Source organism: Theileria equi, assembly GCF_000342415.1.
Source record: "Theileria equi strain WA chromosome 4 map unlocalized gcontig_1105316255041, whole genome shotgun sequence".
Classification (NCBI taxonomy): Eukaryota; Apicomplexa; class Aconoidasida; order Piroplasmida; family Theileriidae; genus Theileria; species Theileria equi.
The window spans coordinates 973,396-989,066 of NW_004668225.1; the positions used below are offsets into that span (position 1 = coordinate 973,396).

The following is a 15,671-nucleotide window of genomic DNA, read 5'->3' on the forward strand; positions in this document are numbered from 1 at the left end:
AAGATGATACAGATTTTTAAACCCAGAATGAGTCTCTAAGATGAGAATCAAAGGGAATAATTGGCGTGGACGACCTACCAGACTTGCCATAATAATGACCAATATAGTTCCGTATGACACCAAAGAAGTTTAAAGGTTAATATGAGTTTTATAACGCATCCTCAAGTTTATAAATTCAGGGAATGGCCACCGCTATTGATCTCCGCGACTGCTACAGAGAGCGATTGAGTAGCCTCCTCCCACCACAAGGGTACTCATATAACAGGTACAAATTATCATGTTATCGCTATTTATTGACGCAAAATTATGCTTAACACTTTTGCTAATCTTCCTTTTACAGAGAATCTCTTCTTCATCCCATGCATTTTGTCTATTCTTCTTCTACCTTCCCAGTCTCAATATCGCAAAATGAAGATTCTGGTACTGCTCTGGACGGCATGCTTGGTAAGGTTCTATAGCGCGAGTTGGTTTAGCGGGAAAAGTAAAACAGATGACAAGGATGCAGAGATTATTGCAGTGGAACAGCCCCTTAAGCTTCCTCCACCAAAAGACCCCAAAACCCTAGATCTTGCCTCTCTTGCGGACTCTCGCTACAAGACGGTAGATCTAAGCATTGATGGAATTCCTGCAAGGGTTTATCTAGTTGGTCCAAAAGAAGATATAAATAAGGTCAATTATAGTGGGAAAGACGTATGGAAGGCATCTAGGTTCAGTGAAGGTGAAGATGGATATAATACAACGCCTGAAGAAATATGCACGTATTGTATAACATTTATCAAGGGTACTGGCACTGCTATGATACTAGTTGAAATACACGATCTTAGTATATACAGGGAAATATTCAGGTACAAACAAAAAACTGGGAGCAATGGCAATGAGTCAGGTTGGGAAAGATCGCCAACAGAATATGGAAAGAAAATTGATGCCTTGAAGATAAATACAGATCCTCCAAAAAAGTTCACTCTGGACATTTCATCTCTCGAGGAAGGTGATGAAAAGTTTAAGCTTGTAAAGGAGAATAAGAATGACATTACTACTCTCTTCTTCGCCACTAAACAAGGCTATTCCATAGAAAAAGTTGTGGATGGCGGTAAAGAAATATGCGTATTAAATGAGAGTTTCGGATCTTTCCTCTGCGAGGTTCACTCTAAAGGTGACCATGGACTCATGAGAGTACATGCAGAACAGAGATATATCATTACATTTGGCTGGTATGAGAAAAAGAATAGCAAGTGGACTGACATAAAAGAGAAGGAATTCTTCAAGAAACTTGATGAAATGAGAGGAGTTCCTAATAATGCTTCAAAGTCTAATACCACTCATCAACTCGGTGGACCCTAGTAAAGCGCTTTAATTGTACACTAAAACAACCATGTAAAGACAACTCGTTCATCCCATGGATGGATATACTAATTATTAATCACAAAAATAAACTGCATAGGTAGAGGTAGTCCTACATGGATTTTGTACCCTTGTTTGTTTAGACCTATAGTCTTTGTCATGCCTATTGTGTATTGTTTTTTCATACATAGATCCTTCATCCCTAGTAAGCATTCATTCATCCATACTGACAATTCTGCTCACACCAGTTGAGACATGAATGGGTTATTACTATGGAAGGATGAATGAGTAGGATAGAGGGGAACAAGTGTAGTATAGATGTGGATTAAAATGTAGTATGAGTAAAGTAAATTTAGATATACATCCAGAAAAATACCAGAGTCCAGGAAATGGAATAAAAGGTACTGAAAAAGACTTTCTTGGAAAATATACTACGTATTACTATACAAATGGAGCTGAAAAATTTACATTAACTGGTTTATCATACAAAAATACACGATTTTCCACTGTAGTTTTAACACCTATTACAGACGTTAAAAATGTTGTAACATATTTTGAGAATGGGAACAAGAAACTCCTTATAATATACATAAAAACCACTACCAAACACTTCTACTATACTAATAACAATGCTATCTCCAATACAAATAGCAATACAGAATTTGCTGATTTTGTGACAAAGGATGGTCGGGCACTTGGTGAAGATCCTGAACTTAAGGAAATACTACAAAAGATAGAAGATGACAAGAAGCTTTATTATAACGATTTGTCCGTAGAACTTAAGGATAAACTATGGAGATCAAGTTCTGTGATATTTGACCTTAGAAAAATACCAAAACAAAGCTATAACTCTGAAGTAACGGATGAAAATATTACCATCAGTGAGCCCACTGAAATAGATAATACATATTCTAGGGTTGAACATGGGATGGCAAGTGAACCATTCTACATTAAAGGTGTTACGCTTCCTAATAGTGAATCTATGACATTGGATGGTGGTTTCCCAAACGACCCACTCGGAAAATTTTATATATACCAGAAAACTGATGACTACACAAACCCCCTACTAGTTACTTTGAAAGTTAACGTTAGTGGCAACGTAGAAAGGTACATAAATAGCTACTATTACCTCTCCAAAAATTCCAATAATAGTGATAAGTGGGACATTAGCAGAGTTGCAGGAGTTGATATAGGTGACAGTGATATTAAAGCAATATTGGACAACATCGTTGACTATAACAAACTTGATGTTTCCGGCCTACCTCCTACAGTAAGTGGTAAGTTGAAGGACCTTACCAAGGATCTCATTATTGACCTTACTAAGACTATAGACACTTCTGTAGGAAATACGAAAGAATACTATTCGGAGGGAGTGCATATTCCTTACATTAAAGAGAAAATTCAGGTTCAGAGTTATTCTGTAATAAGACATGCCCATACATTTCCTAGTTTTACAGTGAAGAGCATCAAGACAGGTTCAGGAGATATAACTGAAAAGCAACTTCCTCCCTATGGTACACTACTTGGTGGATTAAACGTATACTGTAAGGATAATTTATATAGTGACCCAGTTCTCATAGAGCTTTTCTGCCTTGATACTAGTGGCAACGAGAAATATCAATCTTCAACAACATTATTATTCCCGAGACAAAAAAGAACAAATGGCCAGGATATGCTCTCAGTACAACTGATATGTTAAATGTCATTAAACATGCTAGTAAGAATGGTGACCAAATAAAACCTTCAGAGTTGGGAAGTCTGGAGGGGAAACTTGTTGAATATCCTGATGTGACTCTAAATGTTACAATAGATTTCTCTCAGTCAGATGGTAGCACATATACCCCAAAGGATTCCAATGGTACACAGTTCATCGTTCGTAGGAGTAAGGTTGATGCTTCTGAATTTTACCAATTTATACATGCTGCAGAAAATAATGCAAGGTTTAAGGTTGAAAGTGTTACTTATGGAGAAAACACTGCCCTAAATAACATTAAAAGTGCTTATTCTATAGACAGTTTATCGGCATATTACTATGGGAATAATCATACATATGACGACCTTATCCTTGTTCAGTTCGGCGAGGGGAATAACTATTATCAATGGAGTGATAGTTATAATTGGATTCCCCATTCAGGACCAATTAGTGATTTTATAGAGACCCTTGGCAAGGAAAATTGTAAGAGAAAGCAAGGTCATATCATAAATCTCTCTGAGAAGGGTCGTACCAACAATACTTACCAATGTCCTAGTTGTAGCTCTATTAACATTGCTGTATCACCATCTGATAAAAGTGAGCTTGGTTACTCATTGTATGGACATACAATTTCTGGAGGAAATACTTCCATTTCTGGATTCAAAGATGAACGCGATTACCAGACAGGGTTCTCATCATTGAAGGGGTATAGTAATGTAAAGATTTTCTGGTATCCTGAAAACAGTGGAAGTCCTCTCTTGATCTACCTTCCGGGATTATCCACCAGTTGGTATAAAAGAAAAACAAAAGATGATAACGAGTGGGAAGAAGTAAAGGAAAATGCTCCATTTAGTGACAATGATTCTTCTAAGATTCTTAAACTTCTGAAGAAAATAAATGGAGAAAGTGAGGGACCCTCTGGAGGAGCTATAGCAGGTTATACTGCCACAGGTGTAATGACTCCATTGGCCACCGCTGAAGCAGTAAACTATACACTTAACACTGGCTGGAGTCTAATTAGAAGGGTAATGGCTATTTTTAATGCTGCTGTATAGTAGACTCCCCTCTAGACTACGCTCTTGTTGGTATACTGGAATGCTAGAGAGTCTTTAACCTTAACTCTTGCTGTACACCATTCTCGTTTTGTTATAGAGGTACATGTCTTGAGAGTACTTCCATCACTTGCTTGTTCTTTTTACTGCCCTTGGTGAATGTCTTATGGTGAACGTAGTGAGCTATGTGACCACATGGAGGACAAATTAGACAACGTCAACGGTCCATAATAGCCATTTCCCCTTACGGTACTTGCGAGTTTCATGCCTTCCCACAAAGTGATTGTGCAACGATGTTGGTGGGAACTGAATTAAAACGGGTGTCCCTGTTTAACCAAAACTTTATCCACTCCAATGGTATCATGGACGATTGACCTTCCTGAAAATATGTGAAAATAAGGCTCTGAATGGCATTAAATATTCCCGGAGGAAGAAGAATGCACGGAGGGTAACCCTATAAGTGTGTGCAAATAGTCTCGCCGATATTCACCAAAACTGTTACACATTTTGTAGAAATGGTGACAAGTCGCCATATCTTGTTTTTATCTCTTGTGTTGCCCGGTATTTGGGCTGGTAGTGTCAAACACCCCGTGATAAGTCTAGACATTGGAAGAAAGGACCCTTACAACAGTGACAATCACGAGGTTAAAGTGGAAAAATGTGAAAGAGACGGTCAAGTGTTCTACCATCACGCCCTGGACATGCCCTCGAAGCTCTCAGAAATTACGGTAGATGGACACTACATTCATGCTGATCTATTCCCCTTTAGAGACGAACTGGTTCTCTCCTCCCTGGTATACTGGAGGTACAACAAGCCAGATATGCTGACTCTGAACCTGGAAAACTCCCAGGTGTTTCTGTGGAACAACGGGAACGGGAGACTGGTCCAGCAGGCATCCACTCTTGATGACTTTGGTGCCACCAAAAAGGGAGGCAGCATCACAATAGACATTGCCAAGGACAAGAGGTACGTCACTAACGGCAACGTCATTCAAGTTTTTACCGTGGAGAACGAGGACCTGAAGGGCTATACGATCTATCGTCACACGGCTCGACCCTTTATTGCTAGAAAGATCGTGGAGGGAAGAAACGAAATCGACATTACTGTGGGCTCAGAACTGCTCAACATTTACGTTTACAAGTGGAACAAAATCCCTCTACTGCTGGATTTCGAGTTGGTAACTGACCAGAATGTGACCTTTGCGTACATTGACAACAAGTGGACGCCTGTAAAGATACCAAAACGCAATGACCCCAAGAGGAGGTCGTACATTGCAGAGCTAGTAGAATACGTAGCTTGCAGAATGGGTCGTAGTGTTTTTATCGATATTGGAGTGATAAGTCACAGGGGTAAATACAGTGGAAAGTGCCGATTTCCGAACATGAAAACAGTAAATGGTGCTACTATAAATACAGAAATCACATCACGCCACTATTCAGAACTCAAGGGTTATGTAGCTACGCTGCATCTTACATCAGCAGGCAATTCATTCCACCTCAAATACGTCGTGCGTGGTAAAAACAACATTGATATAGACATACCAACGAAACCAATAAGGGGTGTTATGTTTCTCACTAGGGCAGAATCATCAGGATTGCTCTCTAAAGTCTACGATATGTTTTCGACGGACTTCAATGCAAACGTCATTGTTATGCTGACAAACGTTTTTGAATACTTTATAGAGGTAAAAGAGTTCCAATACGTCAAGTTTGCAGAATCCAACAAAGAACTCAAGACAGCAGAACAGCTTCAGTATTTCAAGAACAAAATAACCATCTGGAAAGACGGAAAACGTGTTGGCACCCTTTCAGAGTTACAACAGTAATTACAAAGTATATCAACGGTTTCGATAAGGATCATAATCTTGTAAGTCTAGCATGTTGCGATTAAAATGCCTAGTGGATATAGAAGTGACTTTAAAAATTACTGCATTGTCCTCTCAAAATTCATTCTGTACTTTTGTCTTTTTACCGACAGCCACCTTTGACTGTTCATTTAGCCAATTCAGCAGGTATGGCATTACACCTGCCATGGACTCTGGAGAGCTTAAAAAGTGAAACGTACCCTCAAGTTCTACGAGATTCACATTCTTGTTACCCTTGAAATAGTTTTCTACAATGTTTCTAGGTCCATTGATGCTGCATATATCGTCTCCTTTTGAGTGAATGAGGAGCGTTGGTAGGTTTCTCGGATAGTGCTTCATGTTGCAACTACTATTTACAGCTTTACAAGCTTCAAAGAGAGAATTGAGTGCACCAAATGTGATTCTCTGTGTGTATTGCAAAGGGTCATGGTACCTTAGGAACGGTTCAAAGTGTCCGCCATAATTGTAAAATTCTTCATACGGATTAATAACTTCTGACATGGCCAATGCCGCCACTTTTAGAGTATATAAAGAGAGCGCCTTCTTCCAGTTGGTAATGTGGTTGTCGAGGTTTAGCATTCCAGAGGTGACGATGATACCGTCCAGGAATTTGGCTCCCTTCTCAGCATTACCGTGAAACTCTTGCACAGCCCGAAAAACAATGTTTCCTCCCATTGAAAATCCTAGCAAGAATGTCCTTCTATCCGTGGGAGTGTTCTCGTAGAGGCTACTATTGTCCCACTTTTCAGAGGGGTCATCAAACTTGCCCCTCTTGACGATACTGACAAACTGTAGGACGTCATGCACATGGTCTTTAAAATCTCCTGCGTGGCATCTGAGATCTCCGACCGACTCAGAGAAACCCTGAGACTGCAGGTCAAATCCGTAGACATTGTAGCCAAATCTGTTTAGAGCCTCTACAAAGCTACCTTCATATTCGTATCTGGGCGAAACGTCCAAGAGATTCCCATGTAGAACCAGGCGCTCGAAAAAGTGCCTATACCTATCCGCATTACGAGGCTCCAAAGGAGCTGTATAATAACCCAGAGGATTAGCGGCTGGAGAGAGGTCGTATCCAAAGTGTCTATAATTCCACTCCGTACTCGAAGCACAAAACTCAGACATAAAGTATCCGCGGAATCCATGGACGAGAATAATGTCTGCTTTGGCATTCTCCACTCTGGAGGCATAGGTAGCAATCCGTAGGCCTTGCTTATTCCTAAAACTGCTTACAAGGAGCTTTTGTTGACTCTTCTTGCAAGTGCGTTCACCACCACTCAGTCCAGTAAAAAGAGAATAGTATTCACGCCTGCTTACAAACCTCCACAAGTCACCCTTCTTTTTGGCGTATATGACCCTACGTCCGTCTTTAGGACCGTATACAAAGAGGTAGAAAATACGGTACTCTCCCTCGATTTCAGAAAGGTTAACGTGCAGACAATATTCTCCATCGGATGACTCCCAGAGAGTGACTCCGCCATCCATCACCTTGACAAGTGTATGCCCCGGGGACGGTATGTACAGGGAATATTTGCGCTTGTGAACGGGGAAAATCGAGGGCTGGAATTTCGTATGGTCAATGTTGGAGATATCCATTATCACCCTATTGTCAAATGTGGACAGATCCAGTCCATATTTCTCCAAAGCATTTCTGTATTCATCACCTTGTACGGGCACCCATTCGTAGTCTATTTTGTGCATGTACACATTCTCTTGTCCGTGCCAACTAGAGACGATGAGATACGCCAGTTTCGGCTCATATCTTGGGTACAGGGATGCGTAGATGCATCTCTCACTTTCATCCTTTGCTTCCCAAATTGTCATGCCGTTGAAGATTTTCGATATGCGATAGCCGACGTTTGGAGTGTAGACAAGGAATGGAAAGTTGGAGGTGTTTGTGACAAAGTACTTGTCGCATGTTTCCCTCTTTTCAATGTCAATCTCAATGGACTCAAGAAGCGTCTCCTTTAATACCCTCTGGTGGAACGCGTCGTAAAAGTCTTCTTCCTTTGTCTCTGTCCATGCTCCACCATTCTTGGCAAAGTAGATGGGCATCCTTACACCGTCGCCATCCACAAGGTAAACATTGGCAGAGCCTAGCGACCCATCGTCTTTCAGAGTTACAACGGCGTGACTACAGGAATGACTGCCGGACTGTCTCCACAGGAGACTCTCTCCATCTACCACTGATGATATCCTGTAACCATCCTTTGCAACGTACACCCTCGAGGGTATCCCATAAGGCTTCCTTTCAAACACGTCAATGGATGAGGAAGCAGGCTTGGTGATGTCGATATCGAGATCCTTGGACCCTTTGCAGGGCAAAATGGCGTTAATATTGAACAAGAGTAAAGTAAAGCAGAGTGCAAATGTCCGTAACATTGCGGAATTCATGATGATCCTCTAATGAAGAGTATAGGAAAACAGACCTTTCCATACGGTAAAGGAATCTCGCAGATGCTAAACCTGAGAATCTGCGAATATTTGGAGGCGATTGCAATTCCCAGCGGTGTGGAGGAAGATTTCACGCCTGAAAACCCTCCTATTCATGGTCCGCGGAAAAGGCTCCGAATGCACCCTCGATTGGCATATTTCGCCGAGGATCTCTTGGTGTATCTGGGTGTGCCAGTGTAACTTTTATATTGCCCTAGAAACAAAAAAGTCGAGGATTCATAGTACCTGGCTTTTGCATCGGGTATCCAGTAAGCGTATGGAAAGAGCTCCTAGCCAAATCACACGAGGAAGCCGTTGTAAATTGAGCTAAAGAATGTATGTGTAGGAGAATATAAAAGATGTAACCGTATTAGCGATAATAAAGGAGGGACATTTATCCCCACTAGGAAGTCATGCATTAAAATCCAAAAATACAGACGAGATACTCACAATGTAAAGCTGTAAATGATGAGAATTTATGGTAAACAATTGCACATTTTAATTTGGGCGAAATGTGTACTCGTTTCAGAGCCCTACCAAGAGACACCAGGAAGAAGTCATTCTAGCCCATTCCCAGGCGATTCTTCATAAATTTGATGAGTTATCCATCTATTCCATGGGTTTCAGGGGTCATCCTCCACTAGTCTCCGCTATGGTACCATAACTTGAGATTCCAAAGTTTCCCTACTCCATACTACATTATCCATACTTATCCTCTGACTACATTGTCATATGTAGTCATTAGAAAGACTCTGCATTAGCGCCTCTATACTAGCCGTACCAGCTAACCCCCAAAATGTGTAGATATATGCCTCCGCAATTCCTTTCTGTCTCCATCAACAATCTTACATCCCACTACTCTAAATTCTAAACATCCTTTTAAGAAGATTCCCTGCCATACTATGGACCACCCATGGAGGAATTAAGAGGAAACAGCGATAATCACCCTGATACACTTCCTTCCCCTCTCATGGACTGCACATTCAACCAGACCCATGAGTAATGCCTACAATAACGAATAGCATCCACGCTTACCTTGCAGCCTAAAGAGAAAGATTAGACATCAATACAACTGTACCGTTTAGATTCCTCAGGACCAACCGTCCATCCGAAATACATTGGCCTTAACCGATATTCCCGCTGTAATCATCATTGGTATGATAAAAACTCTCCTCTACCGAATAGATGTAGTCCAAACGAATTTAATGTACAAATGGAAAATCATTCCCTTGATAAAACCTAGTGTTACAAGCTGAAATGGAGTCAAAGCAGACTCTTGATGGCGGAGTTGACGAACTCGTCCGCACTCTCTTTATCCATCACATAGTCCTTAGACTCCATGTCGTACATCAGCTCATTTAAAAGAGAGTCTTTAAACTCTTGGAACCTTGCAGCAATCTGTACATTAAATATTTGCCTGCATAACCGTACCTTTGCTTTTGATTCGCATAGGAATAGCGAGGGGACTCTGTGGTCTCTGGAGAGCCTTTGCACGAGTTCTTCAAAGTTATCTCCACTGCCGAGTTCCAGCTCCCTGCAACGGTTCTTGTAAAAGTTCATTTCCGTTATCGCGGTGTTGTATGACGACTCTGCGTTTTCTTGAAGGTCATTTATGGCGTTCTGAATGGGTGATATGAGTGTTGTGTTTAGAGGTGGTTGTATGTTTTTCATAAATGTAATTGTGTCCTCCATGGTCTCTATACTCCCATATGTCGCCATTGCTCTGCATGCTCACTTTGTTCGCCACAGAGCTCCTGCTAGTCGCCTTAGTCCCTCATTCTTCGGAAGAGATTCTCCGCTTCTCTATGAACATACATCACCCTGCATCTGGAGCTCGGTTAGGATGTCTGGCCATCATGGAATAGAGCCGAAGATTAAAGGTAAAGGGTGTGACCAATCTCCATCTCCCTGCTTCCTTCTCATAATATTTAAAGTCTAGCATTCCATCATCATTTAGCCCAATGACAGAGACCGCATATGGTCCAAACGTAAAGAGCTCAGCCCGTGTGCACTTTGAGGTTTCATCCGCGTTCCAAATTACTTCTGGGCCATAGGTTACCTCCTTGATGGCAAACCCATTATTCGGAGAAAAGAAGGCGCACAGTACACCATTAATTCCTCCTCTTTCTACATGTACCGCCTCCTCATCTGGACTCGAAAAGTTTAGCGTTACATCACGTTCGGGTTCTTCATATGATCCCCCATTAGTCAAATTATTTGCATATATTCCAGCGTCACTCTCATTCCTATCCCCGCATTTCGCAACTTTTGTCAAAAGTAGTACATACAGAATAGCAGTCATCATCATTCTGAGTCTGAATATTCCTCTGGTTATCTTCACCTTTCTGTCAGCCCAAATTAATCGCCGTAGAATCTTGCGCATGCATACCCCACCCACACAAATGTTCGGACGAATAATGGAGTGTAAGCGAGGATAACAGTCGGTAAATCCGCAGGACGAGCAAATGGGGAATTAAAAAAATTAAGAGGCGCCAGAAAGTAGTTTCCAGTGTCTCTACATGGTCTGTACGAGAAGAATTTGTACTCTGTCCACGAAAACCGTTGATAAAGAGTACCCATCGTCCGTCCTATTCGTTATTTACGCTATTTTACAGAGCTAAATGCATGTTTTGAGTATAGAGCCATGGGAGATGTAAAAAGGGGTCTATCTTGGGGTCATCCAGGACCTCTATAGGGAGTAGATAGTGCCATTATATTCACCTCGTTAGACTCATTCCATAGTGATACATTCTCTCATCAATCCTCATTCTAGAGACTCCATGCAGTCGTACTCTTAGCTCAACTCCATACATTCATTAGCTCACCTTAACGGCCATCTTGAGGTCACTTTCGTACTTTATGCATGCGCCGTATGCTGTGGAATAGGCTGCTTTGCACTCTTCAATACACTTTTCTCGCTCACTTCTGGCGGCTTCCACGGCGTCCACTGCCAGTTGCCGATACTTTCTACATGTTGAGATGCATGATGTTATTTGCGGAAAAACGTACCTAATTAGTCCTTCGACGTGGAGTAGGACAGACTGCTTCGCAGCCTCAACATTTTGGTCAACTGCCTTGCGATTCTCCGACTTTTCCAACTGATGTTTTGGGACATTCTTTCTAAACGGTTGTGGCTTTGTAGCCTTAATAGCGACGACTCTAGAAGTGGCCTCTCTGGCCGCATTTCTGTCAAGGTTCATTAGGGTCTTGTGCAACCGACTCCCAGAAATAACCTCGCGAGTTGTAAAGTCCAAGTATGCCCCCTTTGGCTTTTCAGATCTTGGAGTCAGAGGAACATCAAATCTCAGGCCCTTTCCGCACCTCACCCAGCCATCCGGAAGTTCTAAATGTAAGTGTAATGAGTGTGTAGATGTGAGCGTATAGAGAATGTGAAAGTTTTTGGGTCATACTATCCTACTCATTCATTCTTCCATTGCACTACTTATAGCAACTAGTCAGTATAGATTCCATAGGAACATAGAGAGTATCTCCATAGAGTCTCATATTTGTCTAACCCAAGGATCTCCCTTATATTTCGTATAGAACTTATAACCTGCAAAAAATGTTGCGCCAGACCCTGCAGATCCAGCCATACTAGCAGGAATAAAACCAAGAGAAGCCGTTTGAGGAGTATCAGGAGCAGTATCAGAAGTAGTAGAAACAGTTTCTCCTTCATCACCAGAGTCTTCAGGATTACCTTCAGTAGATTCAGAATCAGAAGGAGGGCCTCGAGTAGCAGTTTGACCATCAGTAGTAGGTTTATGAGTAGAAGCTTCAGCATTTTCATCTTTGATAGTATCACCAGGAAGTACTTCTGTTATAGCATGAGCAGCTATAGCAAGACCATAAGCCAGGAGAGGAGCTGTAGTTGTAATACCTAATCCAATTCCACCATCTATAACTGATCTAAGAGGGTAAACTGCTTTTCCGTAAAAATTTCCAACTGTAGAGGTAAGTGATGTTACCCAACTAGAGTTTTCACTTTCTGCACGATTGGTCAGAACTTCTCTACCAGGTTCACCATCATCTCCTTTATCACCGGAAGGTCCGGTTGGTCCAGTAAGACTAGCTCTATCACCAGCTCTACCGTCAGGTCCTTTAGGTCCAGCGTCTCCTGTATCACCCTTTTTACCAGCAGGTCCAGGCTTACCTTGAGGTCCAGAAGGACCAGGACGTCCAGTAGCACCAAATTTTTCAGAGGCTTTTAGAGATTTTTGCTGCTTTTCATCAGCTTTACCAACAACTCCAGTAGGTCTAACAAGGGCATTATCCTCTCCCTTACTGTCTTCCTCCTCTTCCTCACTAGATTGTTCATCAGCGTTGTCTAGTACTTGTTCTCCAGGCTCTTCAGTACGTCCTAGTGATTCAGGACAGTCTTGTAAGCCTTTACAACCACGTTCCTCTAAATATTTCTTGAGTTTCCTCCATTGCCCACAGGTAAGACTACCAAAGTTTGAAAGGTTTATACTATTTAGCTGATTTGTCCTTTTCCATTTGGAATCATAACCACTCTTCTTTTTCTGCTTCCTGTACCATCCTGGAGAACCAGACGATCCCCTGTCAACATAGAAAAGTACCGGATTATCTTTGCAGTAGAATACGTAGACGTCAACCTGTCCATTAGCAGGTAGGTTTATGTTTCTAGATGTTACACGTTTCCTATTCTGTTTAGAACTATCATTATTAAGATAGAATTTAATACCTGCAAGCTTCAGATTAGGACCATTAATGGAGTGTTTATAAGCTGTAATTGGAGTTGAGTTCTTATGTATAGTACAGGAAGCAGTCTTTGACTCAACAAAGGCCTTATTATGATTACCACTGCAACAATAGTTTTTGCTGTTGGCATGACTTGTAGAATTGTTATACGATATATCCATAGTAACTGCCTTGTGATAAGTACAAATCACCTCGTCTAACTTATTTGTTAAAGCTTCTTTGGGTGTTTGATTACCAATTTCTTTACCATTATAGAATCGATTTGCAGTTCCATTAACAGGTTGCCAATTTCTACCATCTGTATCCTTAGTCGCATAGAAGGTAGAGTCTCCACCATTAGCTCCAGCAAGCTCAATCATTACAGGCACTTTTGATATCTCCAAAGATGAATATAGCCGTATTCCATCAAGTGCATCATCGGGGATCGGAATTTCTTTGATCTTGTTCTTATTATACTCTACTCTGGATAATTTAAGAGTCTGATCAGAAATCTTGTATGTCGTAACAATATAGTCACTTCCAGCAAGCGGAGTAGGAGGTCCGCCGGATTTTATACCTTTATTTTTTGAACGATCAGAGTCAATTTCCAGATTCTTCTCAGGCTGATCAAGATCTATGGGAAAGACATTATTCCTGCCTAGATTCCTATCATCTAACAAAGCCTGCAATGATGTTCCTCCGGAGCTTCCATGATACTTCCAAACAGTCTCACTTTCATTCCCTAATTCAGGCTCACCTGTATCGTGCCTATAGTAGTATTCACTTTCATCTTTAATCTTCTTGCTTTTAACTACTTCCAGGATAAGAGGTTTAGCATCACTTTTACCATCATCTTCATCCCAATAGTAGACAGAGACTTTTGTAACATCAGAGATGTTATATTCACCCTCAAGACTATCACCACCTCATAGGTTCTTATTTAGGGTGAATACACCCTCACCCTTAATTTCATGGGTATATGCAACAAAACCTGTAACAGATGGTAGATTTGTCTCCTTCTTGGCAGTTATTCCGAGTATGCTACTACCGCAATTACATGTTGGTCCACTACATTGTACATTTAACGTTAACTCTCCAGTACTCATCCTCCATATTCATAGAGAGTATGTTCCTTCAAAACTCTGAGATCCATGAGGGTCTCAATGCGACCAAAGGGAGCAGACAGTAGAGATAGACTCCTTCACAACTAGCTCACTGCTTAGCAGTATGAACCACACTCTATCCTTCTATAGACGCTTTGCTAAGCTTGTAGTCTTAATCGCTCCTTTCAGCCACAATAGACTTGTGAATACACGGGCTCCTATACTCCGTATACTCGCTATCACTCTTCCACTCGTTACACTCATTCCAGAGTGACAAACTCCCTAGTCTTTGACGTCGGTAGGTCACCTGCTTCGGTCTAGAGACCTACGCAGTGATAATCCTACTAGATAGAAGAGCTCCCATACTGGCGTATACTCGCCCATTCATAGCTCACATTATACTCACTCCGTTCGTATACCTCGCATTCATTCCGCTACGCTCCATTTACATTTACTTACCGTCTTCTTGGCTGGCATCTGCTGTGTCTTGGCTCGAGACGCTTCTGTTGCTTTCAAAGGGCTTTAGGTTTCCCGTCTGGCTGCATAAATCGGATTCAGTTTCCAAAATTATCGACTCGCGCTCCATTTTGGCCAAATGACCGTCAACTGAACTCGCCGTGTGTGGACTCGGCCGCGGGGGCACAAAATTGGCCTCAATGGCCACCCAGTGCAAATGTGTAATCTTTTTGTTAATGTTATGGGTGACATAAGAGTGAAACTGGTGTGCAGAGCCACTGCAGGAGCCATCTAGGCGATTGCCAAGCCAAAATGGCCAAGGACCTGCAAGTGGTGTACTGTCAACCCCGAGGAATTGATGTGGACTATTCAACTGTAAGGAAGATGAGTAGCCAACGGAGTATGGTTTGTCTAGTGCATAGCATGAAGTCTGGGCGAGTGAAAAGAGTTATTCTCGGTGCCTTTTTCCATAGTAATGATCATTATTCTCCGGTGATTGAATTTAAACTCCCTTCATGCTACGTATTATGGTCACAGAGAGCGATAGTTAGTCCTGAGGGATGTCCATCATCCAGTTGCCCATTCCGGAGAGGATGTCTACCCATCGTCAAATGGGTGGGCTTGTTACTCTAAATGTTACCACAAATTGTCTTATGAAAAACATTAGCATTCAAAATGTCATATTTGTGAGTATAGGATGTCTATATGAAAGTATAAAGTCATCTATTTCATTGCATCATGGTAGACTGTTTATGTGATGAAAGTGGCTTATTTTATGACAATACACGTTATAGATCCGTAGACGGCATCTGCAAAGATTACATGGGATTACTTATGGACTTATTGAGGAGATACTTGGGTTCCAGTCATGCATGCAAATCTAAACTATGGACTAGATGAGTGGACAGATATGGAGTGTAATATATACCCTTGTCCATAAAAATCTTAGAGTGAATATTTACCAGTATAGTACCTCTAAAGGGTGCATAGGATACTATAAACGACGGACAAATTGCTTTATAAATCCCCA

At 41.5% G+C, this 15,671-nt stretch overlaps 8 protein-coding genes across 8 annotated transcripts; 4 read left to right on the forward strand and 4 right to left on the reverse strand.

The window, feature by feature from the left end:
• Positions 1-408: 408 nt before the first annotated feature.
• On the forward strand, positions 409-1,341 carry BEWA_048990 (signal peptide containing protein; the record flags this gene model as incomplete). Its single annotated transcript, XM_004831827.1, has 1 exon — positions 409-1,341. One exon carries the CDS (start codon positions 409-411, stop codon positions 1,339-1,341), a length of 933 nt encoding a protein of 310 aa, XP_004831884.1.
• A 337-nt stretch (positions 1,342-1,678) lies between these two features.
• Positions 1,679-3,040, forward strand: BEWA_049000 (hypothetical protein; the record flags this gene model as incomplete). Its single annotated transcript, XM_004831828.1, has 1 exon — positions 1,679-3,040. One exon carries the CDS (start codon positions 1,679-1,681, stop codon positions 3,038-3,040), a length of 1,362 nt encoding a protein of 453 aa, XP_004831885.1.
• A 12-nt stretch (positions 3,041-3,052) lies between these two features.
• Positions 3,053-4,089, forward strand: BEWA_049010 (hypothetical protein; the record flags this gene model as incomplete). The annotated part of the gene is made up of 2 exons (XM_004831829.1): positions 3,053-3,058; positions 3,163-4,089. 2 exons carry the CDS (start codon positions 3,053-3,055, stop codon positions 4,087-4,089), a joined length of 933 nt encoding a protein of 310 aa, XP_004831886.1.
• Positions 4,090-4,588: 499 nt separating this feature from the next.
• On the forward strand, positions 4,589-5,912 carry BEWA_049020 (signal peptide containing protein; the record flags this gene model as incomplete). The annotated part of the gene is made up of 1 exon (XM_004831830.1): positions 4,589-5,912. Exon 1 carries the CDS (start codon positions 4,602-4,604, stop codon positions 5,910-5,912), a length of 1,311 nt encoding a protein of 436 aa, XP_004831887.1. The 5' UTR covers positions 4,589-4,601.
• A 114-nt stretch (positions 5,913-6,026) lies between these two features.
• Positions 6,027-8,333, reverse strand: BEWA_049030 (conserved hypothetical protein; the record flags this gene model as incomplete). The annotated part of the gene is made up of 1 exon (XM_004831831.1): positions 6,027-8,333. One exon carries the CDS (start codon positions 8,331-8,333, stop codon positions 6,027-6,029), a length of 2,307 nt encoding a protein of 768 aa, XP_004831888.1.
• A 1,314-nt stretch (positions 8,334-9,647) lies between these two features.
• BEWA_049040 (hypothetical protein) lies at positions 9,648-10,076 on the reverse strand (the record flags this gene model as incomplete). Its single annotated transcript, XM_004831832.1, has 2 exons — positions 9,648-9,782; positions 9,816-10,076. The coding sequence occupies 2 exons, from the start codon at positions 10,074-10,076 to the stop codon at positions 9,648-9,650; spliced, it is 396 nt and encodes a 131-aa protein (XP_004831889.1).
• Positions 10,077-10,200: 124 nt separating this feature from the next.
• On the reverse strand, positions 10,201-10,692 carry BEWA_049050 (signal peptide containing protein; the record flags this gene model as incomplete). The annotated part of the gene is made up of 1 exon (XM_004831833.1): positions 10,201-10,692. One exon carries the CDS (start codon positions 10,690-10,692, stop codon positions 10,201-10,203), a length of 492 nt encoding a protein of 163 aa, XP_004831890.1.
• A 508-nt stretch (positions 10,693-11,200) lies between these two features.
• Positions 11,201-14,188, reverse strand: BEWA_049060 (hypothetical protein; the record flags this gene model as incomplete). The annotated part of the gene is made up of 3 exons (XM_004831834.1): positions 11,201-11,727; positions 11,938-14,007; positions 14,044-14,188. The coding sequence occupies 3 exons, from the start codon at positions 14,186-14,188 to the stop codon at positions 11,201-11,203; spliced, it is 2,742 nt and encodes a 913-aa protein (XP_004831891.1).
• Between the last annotated feature and the right edge of the window lie 1,483 nt (positions 14,189-15,671).